At 44.9% G+C, this 21,763-nt stretch overlaps 1 protein-coding gene across 1 annotated transcript in view; it reads left to right on the forward strand.

Annotated features, from left to right (window-relative positions):
- The window catches only part of LOC143330076 (titin-like), a 182,704-nt gene that overhangs the window by 115,514 nt on the left and 45,427 nt on the right, over positions 1–21,763 (forward strand). The window contains exons 141-177 of the mRNA XM_076746252.1: positions 30–178; positions 284–434; positions 544–825; positions 921–1,223; positions 1,743–2,045; positions 2,607–2,888; positions 3,180–3,367; positions 3,518–3,629; positions 4,387–4,689; positions 4,982–5,290; positions 5,786–6,067; positions 6,252–6,551; positions 6,883–7,176; positions 7,286–10,255; positions 10,370–10,690; positions 10,834–11,118; positions 11,258–11,563; positions 11,702–11,829; positions 12,190–12,367; positions 12,658–12,933; positions 13,038–13,337; positions 13,446–13,748; positions 13,845–14,144; positions 14,267–14,554; positions 14,726–15,028; positions 15,285–15,587; positions 15,717–16,022; positions 17,497–17,784; positions 17,932–18,222; positions 18,314–18,601; positions 18,705–18,987; positions 19,083–19,390; positions 19,475–19,579; positions 19,768–19,965; positions 20,066–20,362; positions 20,481–21,068; positions 21,357–21,659. Of these exons, the coding sequence (XP_076602367.1) occupies positions 30–178; positions 284–434; positions 544–825; positions 921–1,223; positions 1,743–2,045; positions 2,607–2,888; positions 3,180–3,367; positions 3,518–3,629; positions 4,387–4,689; positions 4,982–5,290; positions 5,786–6,067; positions 6,252–6,551; positions 6,883–7,176; positions 7,286–10,255; positions 10,370–10,690; positions 10,834–11,118; positions 11,258–11,563; positions 11,702–11,829; positions 12,190–12,367; positions 12,658–12,933; positions 13,038–13,337; positions 13,446–13,748; positions 13,845–14,144; positions 14,267–14,554; positions 14,726–15,028; positions 15,285–15,587; positions 15,717–16,022; positions 17,497–17,784; positions 17,932–18,222; positions 18,314–18,601; positions 18,705–18,987; positions 19,083–19,390; positions 19,475–19,579; positions 19,768–19,965; positions 20,066–20,362; positions 20,481–21,068; positions 21,357–21,659 (12,774 nt within the window). The remainder of the gene's footprint in view (positions 1–29; positions 179–283; positions 435–543; positions 826–920; positions 1,224–1,742; positions 2,046–2,606; positions 2,889–3,179; positions 3,368–3,517; positions 3,630–4,386; positions 4,690–4,981; positions 5,291–5,785; positions 6,068–6,251; positions 6,552–6,882; positions 7,177–7,285; positions 10,256–10,369; positions 10,691–10,833; positions 11,119–11,257; positions 11,564–11,701; positions 11,830–12,189; positions 12,368–12,657; positions 12,934–13,037; positions 13,338–13,445; positions 13,749–13,844; positions 14,145–14,266; positions 14,555–14,725; positions 15,029–15,284; positions 15,588–15,716; positions 16,023–17,496; positions 17,785–17,931; positions 18,223–18,313; positions 18,602–18,704; positions 18,988–19,082; positions 19,391–19,474; positions 19,580–19,767; positions 19,966–20,065; positions 20,363–20,480; positions 21,069–21,356; positions 21,660–21,763) is intronic.

Consider the following 21,763-nt stretch of genomic DNA (forward strand, 5'->3'; position numbering starts at 1 on the left):
GGTAACCGCCTGTTTGTCTCCTCCTGTAGCCCCACCCTCTCCTCCAACCCCAAAGGTTTCTGATTGGACGCAGTCCACAGTGGACCTCGAATGGATCCCTCCTCTGAAGGATGGAGGCTCCAAGATCCTCGGCTACTGGGTGGAGTACAAGGAGGAGGGCACCGAGGCCTGGGTCAAGGTGAGAGGAAATCAGTCACCATATCTTTATGTCATCATGGTTCCAGGTATAGGCTAGTTTTAGATCCCTGCTTAAGACAAAACTGAGAAACTCTGTGTTTTTCAGGCCAAGGAGACCGAAATCCGTGGCACCCGGTTTGTGATCACTGGTCTGAAGACTGGTGGTCAGTACAAGTTCAGGGTGATTGCCTTCAACGTTGCTGGTAACGGTGAGCCAGGAGAAGTCCCGGAGGTGCTCGAAGTCAACGACAGAACCAGTGAGTCCATGGTTCTCTCAACAATATGACCTTACATATTTAAATCTGTGAGGTATTTATCCAGTTTGGTGGGAACAGCAGACTGTAACATTGAGTTTCTTCCCCCCAGTTGCTCCTGAAGTCGACCTGGATGCCTCAGTGAAGGAGAGGATGGTGGTCCATGCCGGCGGTGTGATCCGTATCATCGCCTACGTGTCTGGCCAGCCATCCCCTGAGGTCACCTGGAGCAGAGATGGAGCTGCTCTGCCTCCTGAGGCTAAAGTGGAGACGACAGCCATCAGCTCGTCCCTGGTCATCAAACCCTGCGCAAGGAGGCACCTTGGTGTCTACACACTGACTGCTAAGAACACTGGAGGGGAGAAGAAGAAGAACGTCACTGTGGAAGTTCTGGGTAAAATATTGTTTTCATGTCAAAATGAGACAGCATCATCAAACTTCTCAACATTTTTATGTTTTTAATTAAAATCTGGTTGTGTCCTCCCTCAGATGTCCCCGGGCCTGTTGGCATCCCCTTCACCGCCGAGAATCTGAGCAGTGAGACCTGCAAGCTCAACTGGTTCTTCCCCGAGAACGACGGTGGTTCCCCCATCAGTAACTACATCATCGAGAAACGCGAGGCTGAACGCAAGGCCTGGACCTCGCTGTCCTTCACTGCCAGCAGACAAAATGCTGTGGCTCATGGGCTAACCACCGGAAAGTCCTACTTCTTCAGAGTGGCTGCCGAGAATGCTATCGGCATTGGACCCTTTGTGGAGACTGCAGCCGAGATAATCGTCAAGGAACCAATGAGTGAGTTTAATTAAGCATAGCAACCACTGGTCTCTAAATGCTACTGTAAAGATGAGAGGATTAAGAGGCCACAAACAAAAAGTTCTGTGATCATCTCAGAATAAAGTCAGCAAAACTAAAGTTGGGAAATTAAATCCAGATTTTTTTAAAGTCAGGACTGAGAATAAGGTCAAAACTATATTAAACAAAAACTTGTGTTAAAACCTGTTTTAGGCAAATCTGAATTCTACACATATGGGATGAATTTAAATGTCCAAATTTTAATATATTTTTTTTAAGATAGTCATAATTTTGACAAAGTCAGAGTTCCAAGAGTAAAGTCAGGATTTTGTCATTTTAAATGTGACCCTAATCTTTTTCTGTAATAGTGTTTGTCATTAAAAAATGCACATTATCCAACAGTTAATTTTGCACACAACGGAATTAAATCTGAACAGGAAATGACACAAAACCACAAATCACTGAACGTTTTCCCACCTTAAGATATGAAAACCATCTGTGTGTTTGTGCTCCCCTCAGGTGTGCCTGACCGCCCCGAGGAGCTCGAGGTCACCAAGGTCACCAAGGATTTGATTAGTGTCACCTGGAAGGCACCCAAGTTTGATGGTGGTTCAGAGATCACCATGTACATCCTGGAGGCACGTATGATCGGCAAAGACAAGTTCACCAGACTGACGAAAGAGAAGCTTATGGAGAGGAAGTACACCTTTGATGGCCTGAGGGAGGGTGACACCTATGAGTTCAGGGTCATCGCCGTCAACGAGGTTGGACCCGGCAAGCCGTCATTTTGCACCAAACCAATCACCTGCAAGGATGAACTGGGTGAGGACTTGTAATTAACAAGACCATCCGATTCGTATGTTTTAAGCAGTTTTAGAGTGACTGGCAGCAAGTAGTTTCAGTGTCAATTTTGGATAATTAGCTATGAAAATGTACTTACATATTGCTGATCAGTTATCTACAAAGGTGGATAAAGATGCAACCAAATCATAGCTTTAGATGAGGAATATCAGGGAACCTACAGTAGACTTCTATGAGACACCACAACTATTTTGCTTCATTTCATTTCTTCGTTCCTTTATATTCTCACAAATTGCATAAATAATTAGAGGCATTTTAAAGTCAATCTATATACGACATAACGTGATAATTTAACAGGTGTTTCAAAACTTCATAATATACCAAAAGCATATTCATTATCATTCAAAGCACCATGATTTAGTAGCATAGTAGTCATAATGACTTATTATTATATTGTACCTTTACTGTATGTATAAGAACATATATGTATGTTTAAAAAATGATCAGACAGGGAAACAACATAACAGAGATTCATCAGTGAATCATTTCATTTGACTTTGTCCTCATTTTCTGTTTTTACAGAGCCACCAACCATCGAGCTGGACTTCCGTGATAAGATAATCATCCGTGTGGGTGAGAGCTGCCTGCTGCAGGGCCGCTACACCGGCAAACCTTCTCCATCAATCGCGTGGTACCGAGATGACGAGGAGCTGAAGGCTGACAAACACATTATGTTCAAGAACACACTGACCACCATGTCACTCGGCCTGATGAAGGCACAGCGCGAGCACAGTGGCAGATACATGGTGGTGGTGGAAAACAGTACTGGATCCAGGAAGGGAGTCTGCAACCTCACGGTTGTTGGTATGTAGGCAGAACTCATGAAGAAAACTGAGGCTGACACAAGCTATTATCATCAGCAAAAAAGCAATAGAAATATACATGAAGACACAGCAACTAAATTATTGATTTAAATGAATAATAGAAGGGATCTCAAAATAGACCCCAGTGGGACACCACGAGTGATGTGCCACCCATGTACATTTACAAATTGGTTGTCGCTTGAAACAGACTGATGTCTGACCCAAGTCAAAGCTACAAAACTTCAGTTATTTCTGAATAAGTGAAGAGAGTTTGTTTCTTTCTTCCCTGCAGACCGTCCAACTCCTCCTGTTGGCCCAGTGGTCTTTGAGGAGGTGCACAGGGAGTACATGGTAATCTCCTGGAAACCTCCTCTTGACAGTGGTGGCGTTGATGTGTCCAACTACATCATTGAGAAGAGAGACACCAACAGAGACATGTGGACCACAGTGACGTCTGCCACCACCAAGACCATATGCAAGGTGGGTCCAAATGGGTTGTCGACCAAAATCCAGTCAGCTGTTGTGTTACTTTAATCCTCATCAGGATCATCAGGAGTCCAAAATGTGTAACCCAGAAAGGCCTTGAACTCTGTGAAATCCAGAGATGTTCACGTGTTGTTTTTCTTTCAGATCCCCAAGCTAACGGAGGGCAGGGAGTACATCATGAGGATCTCTGCTGAGAACATGTACGGCATCAGTGACCCTCTGGAGTCCGAGGAAATGAGAGCCAAAGATCTCTTCAGTATGTTCTGCTCAAAGTTACTTTACTTTGTCCACATTTCAGTTCTCCTACATTCTTTTAAGGAAATTCAATTTTCATTAAATACATTTTCATTTTGTTGTATTTTATATATGTTCATTGTGCCAAAATTCCCTTCGACAAAAAGCAAAAAGTAGCCAAACCTGAGAGTCACAATTTAAAGTAATACACTAATATACAGTAATAATACTATTACAATTAATACTGTAATATACTGTAATAAACACTTCCTGCTAAAATGAAAATATTTTTGCAAACTACCTTAAATCTTGGTCCTTTTTTTAAGTCTTTAATCTACGTCTTTTAAAACATTTTCTATTTTTTACCATATTTTGATGCGCTATTATGACATTGTAGTGCTCAATAAAGTGTCAGATGTGGAAAATATCAAATTCCAGAGAATTCTGAGATTATAAGCAGGTGGTCAGGATGGTATACGGTTTTAATCAATAATGTCACACTTGAGAGTGAGATTTTATTTATTAACCAAAATCTAAACTTTTGCATTAACTGAAACATCAAAAAAGTTTAGTCTCTGAGCTACAGACTTAAATTGAAATGAAATTTTAAAAAATGATCTCAAAAATCTAATTAAAATTGGCCAAATGAATATCAAGATTCTTCCCCAAAATGTCAAAGCAGTGGAAAGACTACACTTTCATAAATATTCTGTCTGCATTGGATATGGCTCCTAAAAAGGGCTCCAATAACCCAGTTTTTCCTCTGCGGCCCCCTGCAGGAGTCCCCGAGGCCCCTGAGATGCCAACAGTCAGAGAGGTGTATGCCACCAATGTTCTGGTGCTGTGGAACCGGCCTCGCGATGGCGGAAAGCCCATCACCAACTACATCCTGGAAAAGAAGGAGCTCACAGCTAAGAGGTGGTCCAGAGTCACTAGAGAGCCGCTGTACCCGGCCACTCAGTACCGAGTCCAGGACCTGGTTGAGGGCTGCGAGTACGAGTTCAGAGTGACGGCTGAGAACGAGTTGGGAACTGGAGACCCCAGCGTACCCTCCAAACCCATCCTAGCAAAAGACCCCATTGGTCAGTGCAACACAAACTGGTGGAAAATATTTTTATTCTTCGTTTTTGTATTTATTATCGCAGACGAGAGTCACATTTATTTTATTTTACATTCTGAAAATAAAACATTCTGCTGAGGTTATGATTTACAGTCCATATGTTCAGTTAAGATATATATACATATAAATACTGAACTACAATACTATATAAAAAAAATATAATGCTAAACTAAAGACATTTGATTACATGTTGACGCGTTTAATTTTTTTCTACATAGTTAACAGTCTGATACTCTGATATTTTCTCCTCACAGTGTGTCCCAGCCCTCCAGTCACCCCCGAGGCCTACGATAAGACCAAGGACTCAGTCAGCCTGAAGTGGAAGTTGCCCCGCCATGATGGAAAAGGCCGGATTTTTGGCTACCTTGTTGAGTACCAGACGCCAGGAGCTGTGGAGTGGATTCCGGCCAATGAGACCCCAGAGCAGTGCCCTGACCTCCACTATGTGGTGACAGGCCTGACCGATGGACAGGAGTATAACTTCAGGATCTTCACCGTTAATGCTGCCGGCAAATCTGACCCTGCTCACGTCAAACAGACCATCAAAGTCCATGACAGACTGGGTAAAGGATTCATTTATAGCTCCTCTTCAGTTTTTATGTATTATATATGGAATCAGATTTTTCTGCACAAATATATATTTCAGTGTAGTTCATCATTATTGGATTGGAGAAAAAAAATCCAAAGCTTCCTTAACTCTGTCGATATTTTGTTAACCAGATGACATACAAATATGTTAGCCATGTCTGGAAAGCCACTAAAATAAATTTTATGGACTACCTAGTAGCAGTCTGGTTGCAAACAAAATTTCACTAAATTTGTTTATGATCAGTGTTATTGTAAATTACATTAATTTCACAGTATCTATTAAAACCACTGGTTTAATATTGCTTTGTTTTTAATGCTTACATTTTTTTACCTGAAAAAATAATAAATTGATTAGACTAGCATGTATACAACAGTAGTGTTTGGGTTTGCTAGTTTTGGCCAGTTGTGCAGTACACTTTCTACATATACTGTACAAGCTTCAGTAAACATACTCCCATTTCCCTCTACAGAGGAGCCAGAGTTGCTGCTGGATGCCAACATGGCACGTGACCACCTGGCCATGCTGGGCACTGACATCACCTTGAGTGCCACCATTAAGGGTGTACCGACACCCACTGTCAGCTGGAAGAAGAATGATGGTGACATTCCTTCTCACATTACTGTTGCTGTCACAGCCACTGGCAGCAAAGTCTTCATTCCCAAGTCGGTCCGCGCAGACTCTGGCAACTACACTATCACAGTGGAGAACGCTGCTGGAAAGAAATCAGCAACCGTTGCCGTACTCGTCCTGAGTAAGTGAAACATCCACCAACAAATTTGGGCTTTGGTTTGTCTTGAACAAAGTGATTCATAAAGATTTATTTACTGCGTGTCCACGTTCCTATGCAGAGGTATGTCTATTGTCATTCCATGACATGTGTTTGAATTTAGAATATATGTGTGTAAATTTTACTCTAATCCACTCGTTTCCACCAGACAAGCCTTCTCCTCCTAGAGACCTGGTGGTCTCCGAAGTGACCAGTGAATCTGCCTATCTGACCTGGAAGTGTCCCGAGGACAATGGCGGTGCCGTCATCTCCCACTACGTTGTGGAGAAGAAGGATGTGGCTGCCGAGCAGTGGGTACCTGTCTCTGCAGCCAATAAGAAGTTGAGTCTGATGGCCATGTACCTGATGGAAGGAATCCAGTACCTGTTCAGAGTGGCTGCTGAGAACCAGTTTGGCAGGAGCGACTACGTGATGACCAAGACACCTATCAAGGCTATTGATCCTCTCTGTGAGTAAAAGTCATAATTATGTTGTTTAATTTTGCTTTGAAAAATAACCATGATTTTTTTTATCTTTTTGTGTCATCCAAATCCTGAAAGCCCTGCTCTCTTTGGATATCTGCTTTCGTAGAACATGGGTGCATTGTTTGCTTTTCACATTGTCATGAAATAAATTTTACACAACAACCAACCAACCAAAGCTAAAAATTCTGGGAGTGTAAGCTAGATCCTTGTGAGAGTTCCATCTCATCTCCAAATAATGTTCAGTAAATTTGAACATCTGAAATACAAAATCCATGAATGATCAGCAATTAATTTTTCTTCATGGACACCTTTCAGATCCTCCTGGCCCACCCAAGAACCTACACCACACTGACGCAGACAAAACAGAGGTGTGGTTGGCATGGGAGTGGCCCGATCGCACTGGCGGAAGTGAAATCACCGGCTTCATCGTGGAGCACCAGGAAGAGGGCCAGACTGACTGGGTCACCTTTAAGACAGTCAGCAACAACCACACCCACGTCACTGGTCTGGAGGAGGGCAAGACCTACCGCTTCAGGGTCAAGGCTCAGAACGCAATTGGCGTGAGCCGTCCTGACACCAGTGTCCCTGTCACCTGCCAGGAGAAGACATGTAAGAAACATGATTCTCATGGAGTTGTGCCTTATTGCGAATGCTGTTCCTGCTCTCATTTAGAGATCCTAAAACATCCTAAAGTTGTTGCTGTTTTGTTCTCTTTCAGTGCCACCAACTATTGAAGTTGATGTGAAGCTTATTGAGGGTCTTGTCGTCAAATCTGGCAGTACTATTGTCCTTCCAGCCAAGATGACAGGAATCCCCATTCCCACCGCCAAATGGATGACTGATGGCAAGGAGATCACATCTGAGGGTCGCTATCACATTGAGTCTGCTGGATCCTCCACTATCCTCAGTATCCCTGAGTGCCAGAGAGGAGATACCGGAGAGTACGTCCTCACCGTGGCCAATCCTGCAGGTAGCAAGACCGTTGCCTTGCATGTCACTGTGCTGGATATTCCAGGTCCACCCATTGGACCTATAAACATCTTGGAGGTCACCCCTGATTACATGATGATCCAATGGAGGACACCCAAGGATGATGGTGGCACGCCCATCACCAACTATGTGGTGGAAAAGAAGGATGTGAAGAAGCCATGGGAGCCCTGGTCTGTCGTTAGCTCCAGTGGTACCAGCACCAAGGCCAAGGTGTCAAGGTTGGAGAAGGGCCGTGAGTACATTGTCCGTGTCCGTGCAGAAAACAAAATTGGCATCAGTGCAGGGCTTGAGAGTCCTCCCACTATTGCCAAGCACATGTTCAACCCTCCCGGACCACCAGGGCTACCAGGGTGCTCTGATATCACAGAGAATGCTGTGACAGTGGAATGGACCCTGCCTGACTATGATGGAGGCAGCCCCATTAGTGGCTATGTAATCGAACGCAGAGAAATGACAGGAAAGTGGATCCGTGTCAACAAAACTCCTGTATTGGACCTCAGATACAGAGTCTCAGGCCTGTTTGAAGGTAACAGCTATGAGTTTAGAGTGTTTGCGGAGAACATTGCTGGTATCAGTGAGCCATCTCCCACCTCAGACCCCATCAAGGCCACTCGCGCCATCACCAAACCCGGACCCCCTAGCAATCTGAAACTGAAGGACTGGAGTAAGTCCTATGCTGACATCTGCTGGAACAAGCCTACAAGAGATGGAGGCAGTCCCATCCTGGGCTATGTGGTTGAGGCTCAGAAGTCAGGAACTGCCCAGTGGAACAGAATCAACAAGGACCTCATCAAAATGTGTGCCTACAGAGTGCCAGGCCTCCTTGAAGGAATGGAGTACAGGTTTCGCATCAGAGCCACCAACAAGGTTGGAGACAGTGAACCCAGGGAGCTTGCTGAAACTGTCTTAGCAAAGGACATTCTTGTGCCCCCTGAGGTAGTTGTTGATGTGTCCTGCCGTGACTCTCTGACTGTCAGGGCAGGTCAGATCATAAGTTTGATTACAAGGGTAAAGGGCAGACCAGATCCAGAGATCACATGGACCAAGGACGCCAGAGCCGTGGGTCGCGACAAGCGTACTGAGATTAACAACAACTACCCTCTGTGTGAACTGGTCATTAGTGATGCAGTCAGGTCAGACTATGGTAAATATGCCATTGTGGCCAAGAACAGTAGTGGTCAGGCACAGGCCACCATTCTTGTCAATGTCCTGGACACGCCAGGGGTTTGTCAGAACCTGAAAGTAGCATATGTGACCAAGAACTCCTGCATGGTGTCTTGGGAGAACCCTGAGGACAACGGAGGCACTGAGATCACTCAGTACATTATTGAGTGCCGTCAACCCAGTCAGCGAGGGTGGACGGTGGTCTCCAGTGACTGCACCAAACGCCTACTAAAGGCCCCTCTTACTGAGGGCTGCGAGTACTTCTTCCGTGTTAGTGCAGAGAACAAGATTGGCGCTGGTCCACCCACTGAGACCAAGACACCTGTGCTGGCAGTTGATCCCATTGAGAAACCTGGTGAACCCATTGACTTTCACATCTCTGAGATTGGCAAGACCTTCTGTTTCCTCAAGTGGAAGAAGCCAGACTATGATGGTGGTAGCCGTAACCTTGGTTATCATGTTGAAAAGAAACCAAAGGAGGCTGAGGAGTGGGAGAGGCTTCACAAGGGTGCCATCAAGGAGACTTACTTCATGGCTGACAGGTGCATTGAAAACCAGATCTACCAGTTCAGAGTTCAGACTAAGAATGAAGGAGGTGAGAGCAACTGGGTGACCACAGCTGAAGTCTTGGTTAAGGAACAGCTTGTGGAGCCTGAAATCAAGATTAAACTGGATGGAACACTTGTGGTCAAGGCAGGAGATTCCATTCCTATAGAAGCAACAATTAAGGGCAAACCCCAGCCTGATGTCAAATGGACCAAAGATGAGAGCACAGAGGAGATAAAGAAGAGCCCCAGGCTTCAAATTGAAACTGGTTCTGACTTCTCAAAGCTGCTGCTCACTGGCGCCAGGCGCACGGACAGTGGCAAATATATCATTACTGCCTCCAACAATGCAGGAACCTGCTCTGCTCATGCTAAGGTCAACGTCCTGGACAGACCCGGACCCATCAGGGATCTAAAGGTGTCTGGTATCACCATCGACAGGTGCCATCTGGCTTGGGAAGTCCCAGAAGATGATGGTGGCTGTGATATCTACAACTACATTATTGAGAAATGTGAGACCAAAAGGGGAGTTTGGTCAGTCCATTCCAATGCTGTCATCACCAATAGTGCTAAAGTTACACGCCTTATTGAGGGTAATGAATATATCTTCAGAGTTCGTGCTGAGAATAAGATGGGTCCTGGTCCTGCAGTGCAGAGTGAAGCCATTGTTGCAGGCACACAGTTCAGTGTACCTGACGCTCCTGAGGCACCAGAGGTAACAAAGATCACTAAGGAGGAGATGACCGTGCAATGGTCAGAGCCAGAGAAAGATGGTGGAAAGCCAGTCACAGGTTATCTGTTGGAGAAGAGGGAAGAGCATGCCATTAGGTGGTCGCCTGTCAACAAGGATCCAATCCCTGCAACTCGTTTCACAGTCACTGGACTCCTGCCTCTCCATGACTACCAGTATAGAGTAAAGGCTGTCAATGAAATTGGCATAGGCAACCCAAGCAAGCCTTCACGTGCCATCACTGCCAAGGACACAGTTGGTATGTATCTAGTAATAATGCTTTCATTGTGTTTAACAACTTTATCAGTTAACAAATGTATCTCATGGTGGGATCTATGGTTTCATTGTCACACATGCCAATGTTTCCTTACAGAGCCTCCTGCATCTCCTACCAACTTGAAGGTCATAGACAGCACCAAATCCTCTGTCACTCTGGCCTGGACTAAGCCTGTATCGGATGGTGGTGCTCCAATCATTGGCTACGTTGTGGAGATGAGGGCACAGGGAAGCGCCAAGAAAGGAGACGATGGTTGGAAGAGGTGCAATGTGGCAGCTCAGCTGGTTGTGTGCGAGTTCACAGTCTCAAGTCTGGACGAGAAGCTTGTGTATGAATTCAGAGTGTCAGCTCAGAACCAGGTGGGCATGAGCTTGCCATGCGACCTGGAGGGTGCTGTGATCCCCAAAGAGATTCTAGGTAGGACTTGATTGAATATTATTTCCTTTTATCATAGATAGGTAGCTTAAGAGTAGTCCCACATGACAACATGAGGGAGGAACCAGAGATTAACATTAAGATATGTAATTGCAAGATGACATGTGCACTGTTCCTTCCAACAGAGGCACCAGAGATTGACTTGGACGCCAACCTGAAACAGGGATTGACAGTGAGAGCTGGCTGTCCCATCAGACTATGTGCCACCATCAGAGGTAGACCACCTCCTAAAGTCACTTGGAGGAGGATGGGCATTGACAATGTCGTCAGGAAGGGAAAAGTTGACATCATTGACACCATGACCTTCCTGGTCATCCCTGATAGCACCCGTGATGACTCTGGCAAATACTGCCTGACTCTGCAGAGTCCTGCTGGAGAGAAGGCTGTGTTTGTCAACGTTAAGGTTCTGGGTAAGTCTTTGGTTTCTTATAATCCTACATACAAATTTAACTTAGTTTCAGCCAACAATCAATGCTGACTTTCATCAAAATGCCATTTTTCAGTTCAATCAGGAAAAAAAACCCTAGCATAATGTGTTTTTTTGGGCAGACACTCCGGGACCTGTGATGAATCTGGAAGCTACTGACATCAAACAGACATCAGCCATGCTGTCCTGGAGTCCTCCAGAGAATGATGGTGGCAGTGAGGTCACTCACTATATCGTTGAGAAGCGTGAAATTGACCGCAAGACTTGGGCAACTGTCAAGGCCGAAGTTGAGAAGGATAAAATTCCCTTCAAAGTCAGCGGTCTGATACCAGGCACCGAGTACTACTTCAGAGTCACAGCTATTAATGAGTATGGGCCTGGAGTTCACAGAGTGTCACCCACTTCCTACCTAGCCTCTGATCCTGTCAGTACGTATTGTTTTTTAGACACTCTATGACACCACAACTAAGTGCTCACAGACGGTTTACAGCTGTGCTCAGTTGTCTCTTTTCTTTTTCATCAGTCATTAGGAACACTAAGCATACCCATATGTTTTCCTTTTTAAGGCAAGCCTGATCCTTGTGAGAAAATTGAGGTTCTGGAGATAACTAAGAACAGCGCCACAGTCGGTTGGGTGAAGCCTGCAAGGGATGGTGGTGCCAAGATCGATGGTTACGTAATTGAATACATTGAGGTCAAACCTCCTCCAGAACCTCCAGCACCTGTGGAGGTTTGTCATATGATCAAACTGACTTTTCTCTGACTGCTTTAATCAATTGTTGATTTAATTTTCGAAAATCACGCACTTTTCCTTTGCCCTGTTATTGTACTATAAGAATGCTTTAAATAAAATTAAGATGTGCTAAAAGAAAACATAACCTCACTGCCATTTTACATCTATATGCTCTTACATGTATTTGTAATTCAAGCTTCTTATTGAGTTAATTTGAGAGGTATGAGTCACTAATCTACAAACCTTAATTTGCCACAGGTTCCAGAGGGAGAGGAAGCTCCTCCACCACCCCCACCGCCCCCAGTGGTACAGGAAGAAGAGGAGGTAGAACCTGAAAAGGAAGTATGGAATACCTACACTACAGTGAAAGGTTTAACAATCAGCATCAGTGGCCTGAAGGAGGGCAAGAGGTACAAGTTCAGAGTGGCTGCCAAGAACATCATGGGCATGAGCTTGTTCACCGAGACCAGGCAGCCAGTCGAGATCAAGGAACAGATGTGTAAGTTATTACATCAGATTAGTAAGGGATGATTAAGAAGTAGTTTTTAGCCATTATCCCATGATAGGACAACAGTTAAATGATCTATTTTCTAGTTATCTCAGGATCAGAATGTAATTTGTTGTATTATTTTGAAATAACAATTACTGGTGAACCAGTAACATGTGGTACAGTAAGATCCAGAGGTAACACTGTATGAAAATGTCATTTGCTGGTCTCAAGGCTGCTCTCAGTTTCCCTAGATAATCTCCTCAATCTAATGAGTCAAATTCTCTTTTTGTCACCTGCAGTGGAGCCAAAGATTGTCATGCCAGAGACAGTGAGCGCCAGAGCCGGTGCCAAACTCAGAGTGGAAGCACTGGTGTCTGGAAAACCCGCACCAACCTGCAAGTGGATGCGTGGTGAGGATGCAGTGGTCCCATCCAGCCGCCTGGCTGTGCACCAGTCCGGCAACCTGTGTGTCCTGATCATCAAAGATGTGTCAAGGACTGACAGCGGAGAATACAGTCTAGTGGCTGAGAACAGCTCTGCAAAGGTGGTGGAGGCCCTGAAGATTGTAATCAGAGGTCAGTATTTCTCCTAATAAGGTAATTAGAGGAAATGAAGATAATTTTGAAGATTTTGGGATGATAGAGATTTTTCATGTTTAAAAGCTGACTATGTGTTTTAGACATCCCGGGTCCTCCTGAGGGCCCCGTGGAGATCAGCGACATTGACTCCGATGCCTGCTCCCTGTCCTGGAACAAACCGCTGGAGGACGGAGGCAGCAATATCACCAACTACGTGGTGGAAAAATGTGATGTCAGTAGAGGTGACTGGGTGACAGCTGTCTCTTCCAGCCTGAAAACGAGTTGCAGGCTTGGGAAACTCATTCCCGGGAAGGAGTATGTGTTCCGTATCCGTGCTGAGAACCGCTTCGGCGTGTCAGACCCCATTCAGTCTGACAGGATGGTCGCAAAATTCCCCTTTGGTAAGTTTAACTGAAATATTTCCTTGATTAGTTTTAGATGTAAGCTTGAGTCTAAAATTGTCAGATTTCATAATTACAGGCAGTATTTATTTTACGTTTTGTCACCAGATGTTCCTAGTGAGCCCCTTAACTGCCGCATCAACAAGACCAACAAGGACTGTATGTTTGTGGCCTGGGATAAGCCTGAGAGTGATGGCGGCAGTCCCATCACAGGTTACTATATAGAGCGTAAGGAGAGGAACAGCTTGCTGTGGGTGAAGGCCAATGACACTGTTGTCCGCACCACTGAGTACCCCTGCGCCGGCCTGATCGAGGGCCTGGAATACACTTTCAGAGTGTCCGCCATCAACCGTGCTGGCCAGGGAAAACCAAGCATTAAGACTGACTTCGTCACTGCCCGAACACCTGTTGGTAGGTTTGCAGGCAACAACACCTATGCAGCAAGCTTTATTTTATTAATCTAATTTTGTTTCCTCACCTTGGCTCATTTGTGTATTTGTGTCACAGACACTCCAGGTAAACCTGAGGTCCTGGACATGACTAAGAACTCTGTCACCCTGGTTTGGACCCGTCCCAAGAATGATGGTGGTAGCAAGATCATTGGCTACTATGTTGAAGCCATGCGAGTGCCAGGAGACATTTGGATACGCTGCAACACGAGCAGCCAGAATGTACCAAGGGAGGAGTATACAGTGACTGGTCTGGAAAGAGACCTGCAGTACCAGTTCAGGGTCATTGCCAAAACAGCTGTCAATATCAGCAAACCCTCTGAGCCCACAGACCCTATCCTGGTCTGTGCTGAGAATGGTGAGAGGTTTTCTTTTAACATTTTATGATATGATAACAGCTTGTGAGCTTCACAAATTAAACAAAAAAGCATCCCTCACTGAGATTCATAACACTGCTTTATCTCATCTTTACAAACACAGTTCCTCCTAGGGTGGAGCTTAACGCCAGGATGCAGAAGGGTTTGAAGGTGAAGGCCGCAACCACAATCCTTCTGGAGGCTGAGGTGTTTGGTAAGCCTATGCCCAGAGTGACCTGGAAGAGAAACGATGATAGCCTAAAGTCAGGTGAAGGCCAGGTCATCACCCAGCAGAGGCATCACATCCAGCTGGAGATGACAGCAGTCACCAAGGAACACACAGGAACCTACACCATCTTGGCCGAAAATGCCAGCGGGTCCAAGACAGCTGAAGTCCAGGTCAATGTCCTGGGTGAGTACTTTTATCTATTCTTTAGGGAGTCAGTCAAAAACTAGCAAGATACAAGTTGGGAATTTTTCAGTCTATAACTCGCATTAAATTCTGCAAGATGTGCACACATCTTCCCCAGTTAACATTGGTGTGCTCAATGGACTGATGTTCCATTATTTTGGGTCTCCTCAGATGTGCCTGGCCCTCCTGCTAGTGCCAAATACATAGAAGTGTTCGCCACAAATATCAAGATGTCCTGGGAGCCTCCTCTGAAGGATGGTGGTGCCCCCGTCAGCAACTACATTGTGGACAAGCGTGAGACCAGCAGAGCCAACTGGGCCCAGGTCTCTGCCAAGATCAAGGGCGATGCCCTTGAGTTGAACGTGGAGAAACTGATTGAAGGTCATGAGTACCAGTTCAGAATCCGTGCTGAGAACATGTGGGGGGTTGGAGACCCACTCATCACCAACCCTGTCATCGCCAAGAACCCATTCAGTGAGTCATCACCAGCATTTCCTCTGGATTCATACATACACATAACAACATCAATGTTAGTGAAAAACTGTAGCAAACAGTGCTGGGTCTAAAACTTTGACCAAAGACAACCAGACGGTATATCAGAGCAGCTTATTTACTTACCTTCTGTCAATATATCTAAAGCTTCTTTTCATAATGAGTCATCATTTGGTTGCTTATTTGAAATCTATTTTTTATATCTAAACTAAAACCTAAATTCTGGTGTGACTTCCAGCTGTGCCTGGCCCCTGCGAAGCCCCAGTGATTACTAACGTGGCCAAGGATCGTATGACTGTGAGCTGGAAGGAGCCTGCAGATGATGGAAAATCCACTATACTGGGATACATGCTGGAAAAGAAAGAGACCAAGGAGATAAACTGGACAAAGGTGAACAGGAAGCCCATGACAGAGAGGACCCTGGACATTACAGGTCTCTCAGAGGGAGCCGAGTATGAGTTCAGAGTCAGTGCCATCAATGTGGCAGGGCTTGGCAAACCCAGTGAACCCTCTGCTGGTACCACTGCAAAGAATCCTATCAGTGAGTCTCGACCCCTAAATCTTTGCATAGTACTCTCTTTATGAAACAATATATACAATATTTGCTATTATTCACAGAAATCAAAGACTCTGCATATAATCTTACTTGGGCTAATGTGCCATTCCCCAGCTCCTCCTGGACCCGTTGTGAATCCCAGTGTAACAGACACCACCCACAGCACCATCAGCCTCATCTGGGTCACTCCCGCCAGTGATGGTGGAAGCCCTGTCATTGGATACTTAGTTGAGTGCAAGAGGACAGACACCAGAGACTGGATCCGCTGCAACGTCCCCAGGAACCTGCAGGAGACCAACTACATCATCCAGAACCTCATTGACAAGACTGAGTACCAGTGCCGCATCACTGCCGTCAACAAGGTTGGCTTTGGCGAGCCAGTTGAAGTACCTGGCAAGCATGTTGCCAAGGACATCATTGGTAAATATGATTTTAATTTGATGACAGTGAGCAGAAGGAAGTATCATTGACATAACAAAGTATACAAGTTATAACCTGGATTTTTCAGTAATTTAAAAAGGACTCAAAGCTGGAAATGTGTAGCTTAGATAGATAGATAGATAACCTGTCAACATTGGGAGCGATGCTCCTCCCTTAGCCATCCCATCGCCATTACCATTGTCCACATACCCTTTGCATTTACGAGGGAATGCTAAAATCACCATTTCTCCTCCCATTTTGTAATATACTTGCACAAACTTTTAGCATTTACCATGTTCATCCATCTTGTTCTTGTACTTCATCTTCTTGTTTTATTGGCAGGTGCTGTTCTCATCATGAGATGTTACAGCTAATGTTCTGGACAAACTGCAACTTGAATTAATGGAGGGCAATTTAGCAAACACATCAAATAGGCCAAGCAGTTAAGCTTCCTATCAGCATTATAGCAACCTCATTTTTGTTTAGAAAGGTTACAAATACAAGGATTTATGGGAATAATATTTTCACGGGAGGACAGCAGGAGAGAAGGTTGACGTGTCAGACCTAGACTGGCTGAAAAACTCTACTATGCAAAGAGTTGAAGTTGTATATATATGAGATCCAGAAACACCGCCGCCTTCTATGGTCCAACTCATTTAAGATGGACTGAGGTGAAATTGAAAATCATCCTCTGGTCTGAGACAAAATTTAATTCTTTTTGGAAATCATGAATGCTGCGTTGATGGTGGGGTGGGGGGGCATTAGTACACATGGCATGGCTAACCTGCACATCTGTGAGGGCTCTATTAACGCTGAACCATACATACACGTTGGAGCAACAAATGCTGCCAAGTAGATGATTTCTTTTTCAGGGAAGGCAGGGAAGAAACAAGATTCTGCACATTTGTCAATAGTATGGCTCCGTACTAAAAGAGTACGGCTGCTAATCTGGCTGCCTGCAGTCCAGACTGTCACCACTGAAAATGTTTGGAGCCTTGTAACACATGAAATCTGAAAATTGTAAATCCAGCAAGAATGAGAAAACATTCAACTTTCAGACTGACAGCAGTTGTCTTCTCAGTTCCCAAATGCTTACAGAGTGTTGTCAAAAAAAGAGGTGATGCAACAGTCTGAAATGTGCTTTTGAGATCAAATTGTAAATGAGGACACAATTTTCAAAAAACAATGAAATTTCTCATTTTCAACATTTGATATGTTGTCTTTGTGCTATTTTCAACTGAAGTGTTTTGCAAATAATCACGTTCTGTTTCTGTTTACATTTTACAGTGTGACCTGCCAACTGTTTTGGAAATGTTGTACATTCCTTAGTAAAACATTGTTTTTTATCAATGTTTTTTATTATTAGAGAACACCAAATGAGCAGAATTTTCTGTACAACATTTGGCCTTTGCAGCTGTAGTACTACAACAATAAGACTCAGTCATAATGCTATCCTCTGCGTGCGTTCATACAGTTGCTCCTGAGGCAGAGTTAAGTGCAGAGCTGAAGGAGGGTCTGGAGCTGCAGGCGGGTGCCACCATGAGGCTCCAAGCCATCATCAAGGGCCGTCCAACTCCCAAGATCACCTGGGCAAAGATGAACACAAACATCAAGGACCGCCAGGGCATTGTCATCAAATCCACCAACGCTGACACTTTGGTGATGGTGGAGAAAGTCAACAGATATGATGCTGGCAAATACATTCTGAGCCTGGACAGCTTGGCTGGCATGAAGATGTACACCATTATTGTCAAGGTTCTTGGTGAGTGAAGGACTGTTATCTCAGTTTGTTTGCATTGACTGTACACTGTAGAGGCTGACTGACTGAGACCAGCAGGAGTATGTAAAATTTTGGGTTTAGGTGTATATTTGAAGAGCCACTGTTATAAGTGTTATTGTATCTCACCAGATACCCCCGGACCACCAGTCAACCTGATGGTGAAGGAAACATCCAAGGACAGTGCTTCTATTTACTGGGATGCTCCTCTGATTGATGGTGGCTATGAAGTCACCCACTACATTGTGGAGAAGCGTGACACTGAGAGGAAGGCCTGGTCTATTGTCTCCAACAACTGCACCAAGACATCATTCAAGGTGCCAGATCTGGATGCCGGGAGGTCCTACTGCTTCCGCGTATCAGCAGTTAACCAGCTCGGTGCTGGAGAGTGTTGCGAGACAGCTGACTCAGTCAGAGCAACTGGTGGGTTTGATAACAGAATCTGTGCCTTGCCTTCTTTTGTTTTTTGTTCTTGTAAATATCATACTCATTGTACTCATTTTTATTTTTCCAGAGGAGCCTGGGCCTGTCATGGACTTCAAGACCCTGCTGGTCACCAAGGACTCTTGCACTCTAAGCTGGAAGAAACCCCTCACCGATGGTGGCAGCCGCATCATCTGCTACGTGCTGGAGGTTCTCAATGGTGATGACAAGTACAAGGAGCTAATGAGGTCGAAAAACATGCAGTACAGTGCTAAGGATCTGGTGGAGGGCAGAGAGTACACCTACAGAGTCAAGGCTGTGAATGACTCAGGGGAGAGCTCTGCCAAGGAGCTGACAGTGGTCGCCAAGGATCAGATCAGTAAGTGACCATACTTCTAAAATTTACAAGCAAAGATCTATTTAATAAAGTGTGTAAAGTGTTCAAAGCAGAGTTTTAAAACATTAATTCCTTTCCTCTGCAGTTCATCCTAGCTGTGACTTGAGGGAGCTGCCCAACATGTGCTACATTGCCAAGGAGGGCAGCACCGTGCGCCTGAAGATCCCAATCATTGGCAAACCCATACCCAAGGTCTCCTGGAAGAAGGGAGAAGATGAAGATCTGACAGACACTGGCAGAGTGTGTGCAGAGTCATCTTCAGTCAACACCACTCTCTTGATCAGGGACTGCCAGAGGAGTGATGCTTCTAAATACACCATCACCCTCAGGAACAGTGCTGGAAGCAAAGAGTCCACAATTTTCATAAGGTAGGATTCAAACTGTGCCAGGGCATGCAGTGTCAGAGAATGTCATACAAGGAGTACCAAAGGTACAAGATTTGAATCTCTGTGTCTCCATTCAGGGTGGTGGGTAAACCTGGCATCCCTGTTGGACCCATTAAGTTCAAAGATGTTACTGCCGATGGTGCTACACTGAAGTGGGGTGCTCCAAAGGATGATGGGGGCTCAGAAATTACAAACTACATCCTGGAAAAGAGGGACTCCATCACCAACATGTGGGTGACTGTGTCCTCCGCTGTGGAGACCAACACCATGAGGGTAACTGGTCTCCATGAGGGCACAGAGTACACCTTCAGGGTCTGTGCTGAGAACAAGTATGGTGCTGGAGAGGGACTCAAATCTGAACCCATCATTGCTAAACATCCATTCAGTAAGTGACTGTTACTCATATGTTTTTAAGGCTGAATGTTAAGTATTGGACTTCTCACTGTACAATATCACCGTTTTCCTACAGATGTTCCTGATGCTCCTCCTCCACCTCAGATCATGAGCATGCGCCATGACTCTGCTTACCTGGCCTGGTCTGACCCCAGAAAGACTGGAGGATCTCCTATCACAGGTGCAGTGAGCTTGGACACTTGACCTACCTACTGCCAAACATCTATGTTATTTTGACTTATATTATTGGACATACATGTTTTGTTTGCTTCTTCTTTCTTCTGCACTTTAGTTGATGTCTATATGATGTGCATGTGGCATGTGAGCTTAACACGGATTTTGTTTTTCACTGTTTGGTACTACATTCAGGCTACCATGTTGAGTTCAAGGAGAGGAACAGTATGTTGTGGAAGAGGGCGAGCCCAACCGCCTTAAAAATGAAGGAACACAAGGTAACTGGGCTGACTGAAGGTCTGGAGTACGAGTTCAGAGTAATGGCAATCAACCTGGCTGGCATCGGCAAACCAAGCCCTGCCACCGATCCACATGTGGCCTTGGATCCCATTGGTAAGTGTAAAAAGTGTGAGACTAACAACAAGTATGAAAAATACAAATTTTGTAAAATATGCAACAAAGGATTTATATTTTTTAATCTCTGTATCATTAGATGCCCCTGGTAAACCTGATGTGATCAGCATCACCAGAAGCACCGTGACCCTCCAGTGGACAGAGCCACAGTTCGATGGTGGCCACAGACTAACGGGCTATATTGTTGAGAAGCGTGATCTGCCTTCTAAAATCTGGGTGAAGGCCAACAATGTAAACGTTGTGGAGCCTGCATTCACTGTAACCAACCTGCAAGAGGGTTGCAAATATGAATTTAGAATCAGGGCAAAGAATTCCGCCGGCGCTCTCAGTCCGCCCTCCGAGCAGACAGATACCATTATCTGCAGAGATGAATATGGTGAGATATAAAACCACCATTAAAATGTTGTCTCACTCACGTCTTTGTATACTTTCAGTGATGGCAGTGATCTTGCATAATGCATGATAAATTAAGTTTTTCCTATTTTATCCAACAGCTGCACCAACCATTACTATCGACACTCAAGTGAAGGAGGGTCTGACCGTCCGAGCTGGGGATACTATTGTCATCACTGCTACAAGCATTTTAGGCAAACCTGCGCCAACCTCATGCTGGTCAAAAGGAGGAAAGTACTTTAAACCCTCTGATCTTGTTGATATTGAGACCACTGCAACTTCATCTACTCTGTCCATCAAGTATGCCAGTAGGAAGGACACTGGGGACTACGTCATCACTGCCAGCAATCCCTTTGGCGTAAAGGAGGAAACCGTCAAGGTCACAGTTCTGGATGCTCCTGGTACTCCTGGACCCATTGAATGCAGTGGTGTCTCCTCTGAAAAGGTCACTCTTATCTGGACAGCTCCCACTGAGGATGGAGGCTCTCCTGTCAAATATTACACCCTAGAGAAAAGAGAGACCAGCCGTCTGCTCTGGACTGTCCTGGAAGAGAAGGTCATCGATTGTCACTATGTGGCCAACAAGCTCATTCAGGGCAATGAGTACTTCTTCAGAGTCTCTGCTGTTAACCAATATGGTGTCAGTGAGCCATCTCATTCAGAGGCAGTCAAGATGGTTGACAGATTCGGTATGCATAATTACTATGTTTCTTAATGCATCTTAGATACTACATTTGTGCTTATTTTTTAAAGATCTTTTGGGAGAAGAATACAGAAAATGCAAATAAGTATTCAGTAATGTGTTGCAGAGCAATAATGATTCAGACACACATTCTAAAACCAATGGCACAGCATCAGGTGCAATTTGGGGCTCGGTATCTTGCCCAAAGGTATCATGAGATAGCTTGTGATGTGATTTGGCACTATATAAGGAAAACTGACTTGTAACTGAAATTAATTTCTGTCTATTCACGTAGGTCCTCCTGGTCCACCATCTAAACCAGAGGTTGAGAAAGTTGATGGACATTCAGCCACTGTGACCTGGAGAAGACCAGCTGAGGATGGAGGAAGTGACATCATAGGTTACTGTGTTGAAAAGAAGGAGAAAAAGGGTATGAGATGGGTCAGGGCATCCAAAAAATCAATTTCTGAGCTCAGCTTTGAAGTCACTGGTCTCACCGAGGGCATCGAGTATGAGTTCCGTGTTCTTGCTGAGAATAGAGCTGGCTTTGGAGAGCCAAGTGAACCATCTATGCCTGTCAGAACAATAGTTGTTGCATGTAAGTAAAAAGGAGCATTCAGTTCATTCATATGTTGAGACACTTACATGAAATTTCCTGCTCTTACAGTTACATTTAGTTTTAAAAAACACTAACCTCTTATT

The sequence above is a fragment of the Chaetodon auriga genome, chromosome 13, assembly GCF_051107435.1.
Source record: "Chaetodon auriga isolate fChaAug3 chromosome 13, fChaAug3.hap1, whole genome shotgun sequence".
In the NCBI taxonomy this organism is placed as follows: Eukaryota; Metazoa; Chordata; class Actinopteri; order Chaetodontiformes; family Chaetodontidae; genus Chaetodon; species Chaetodon auriga.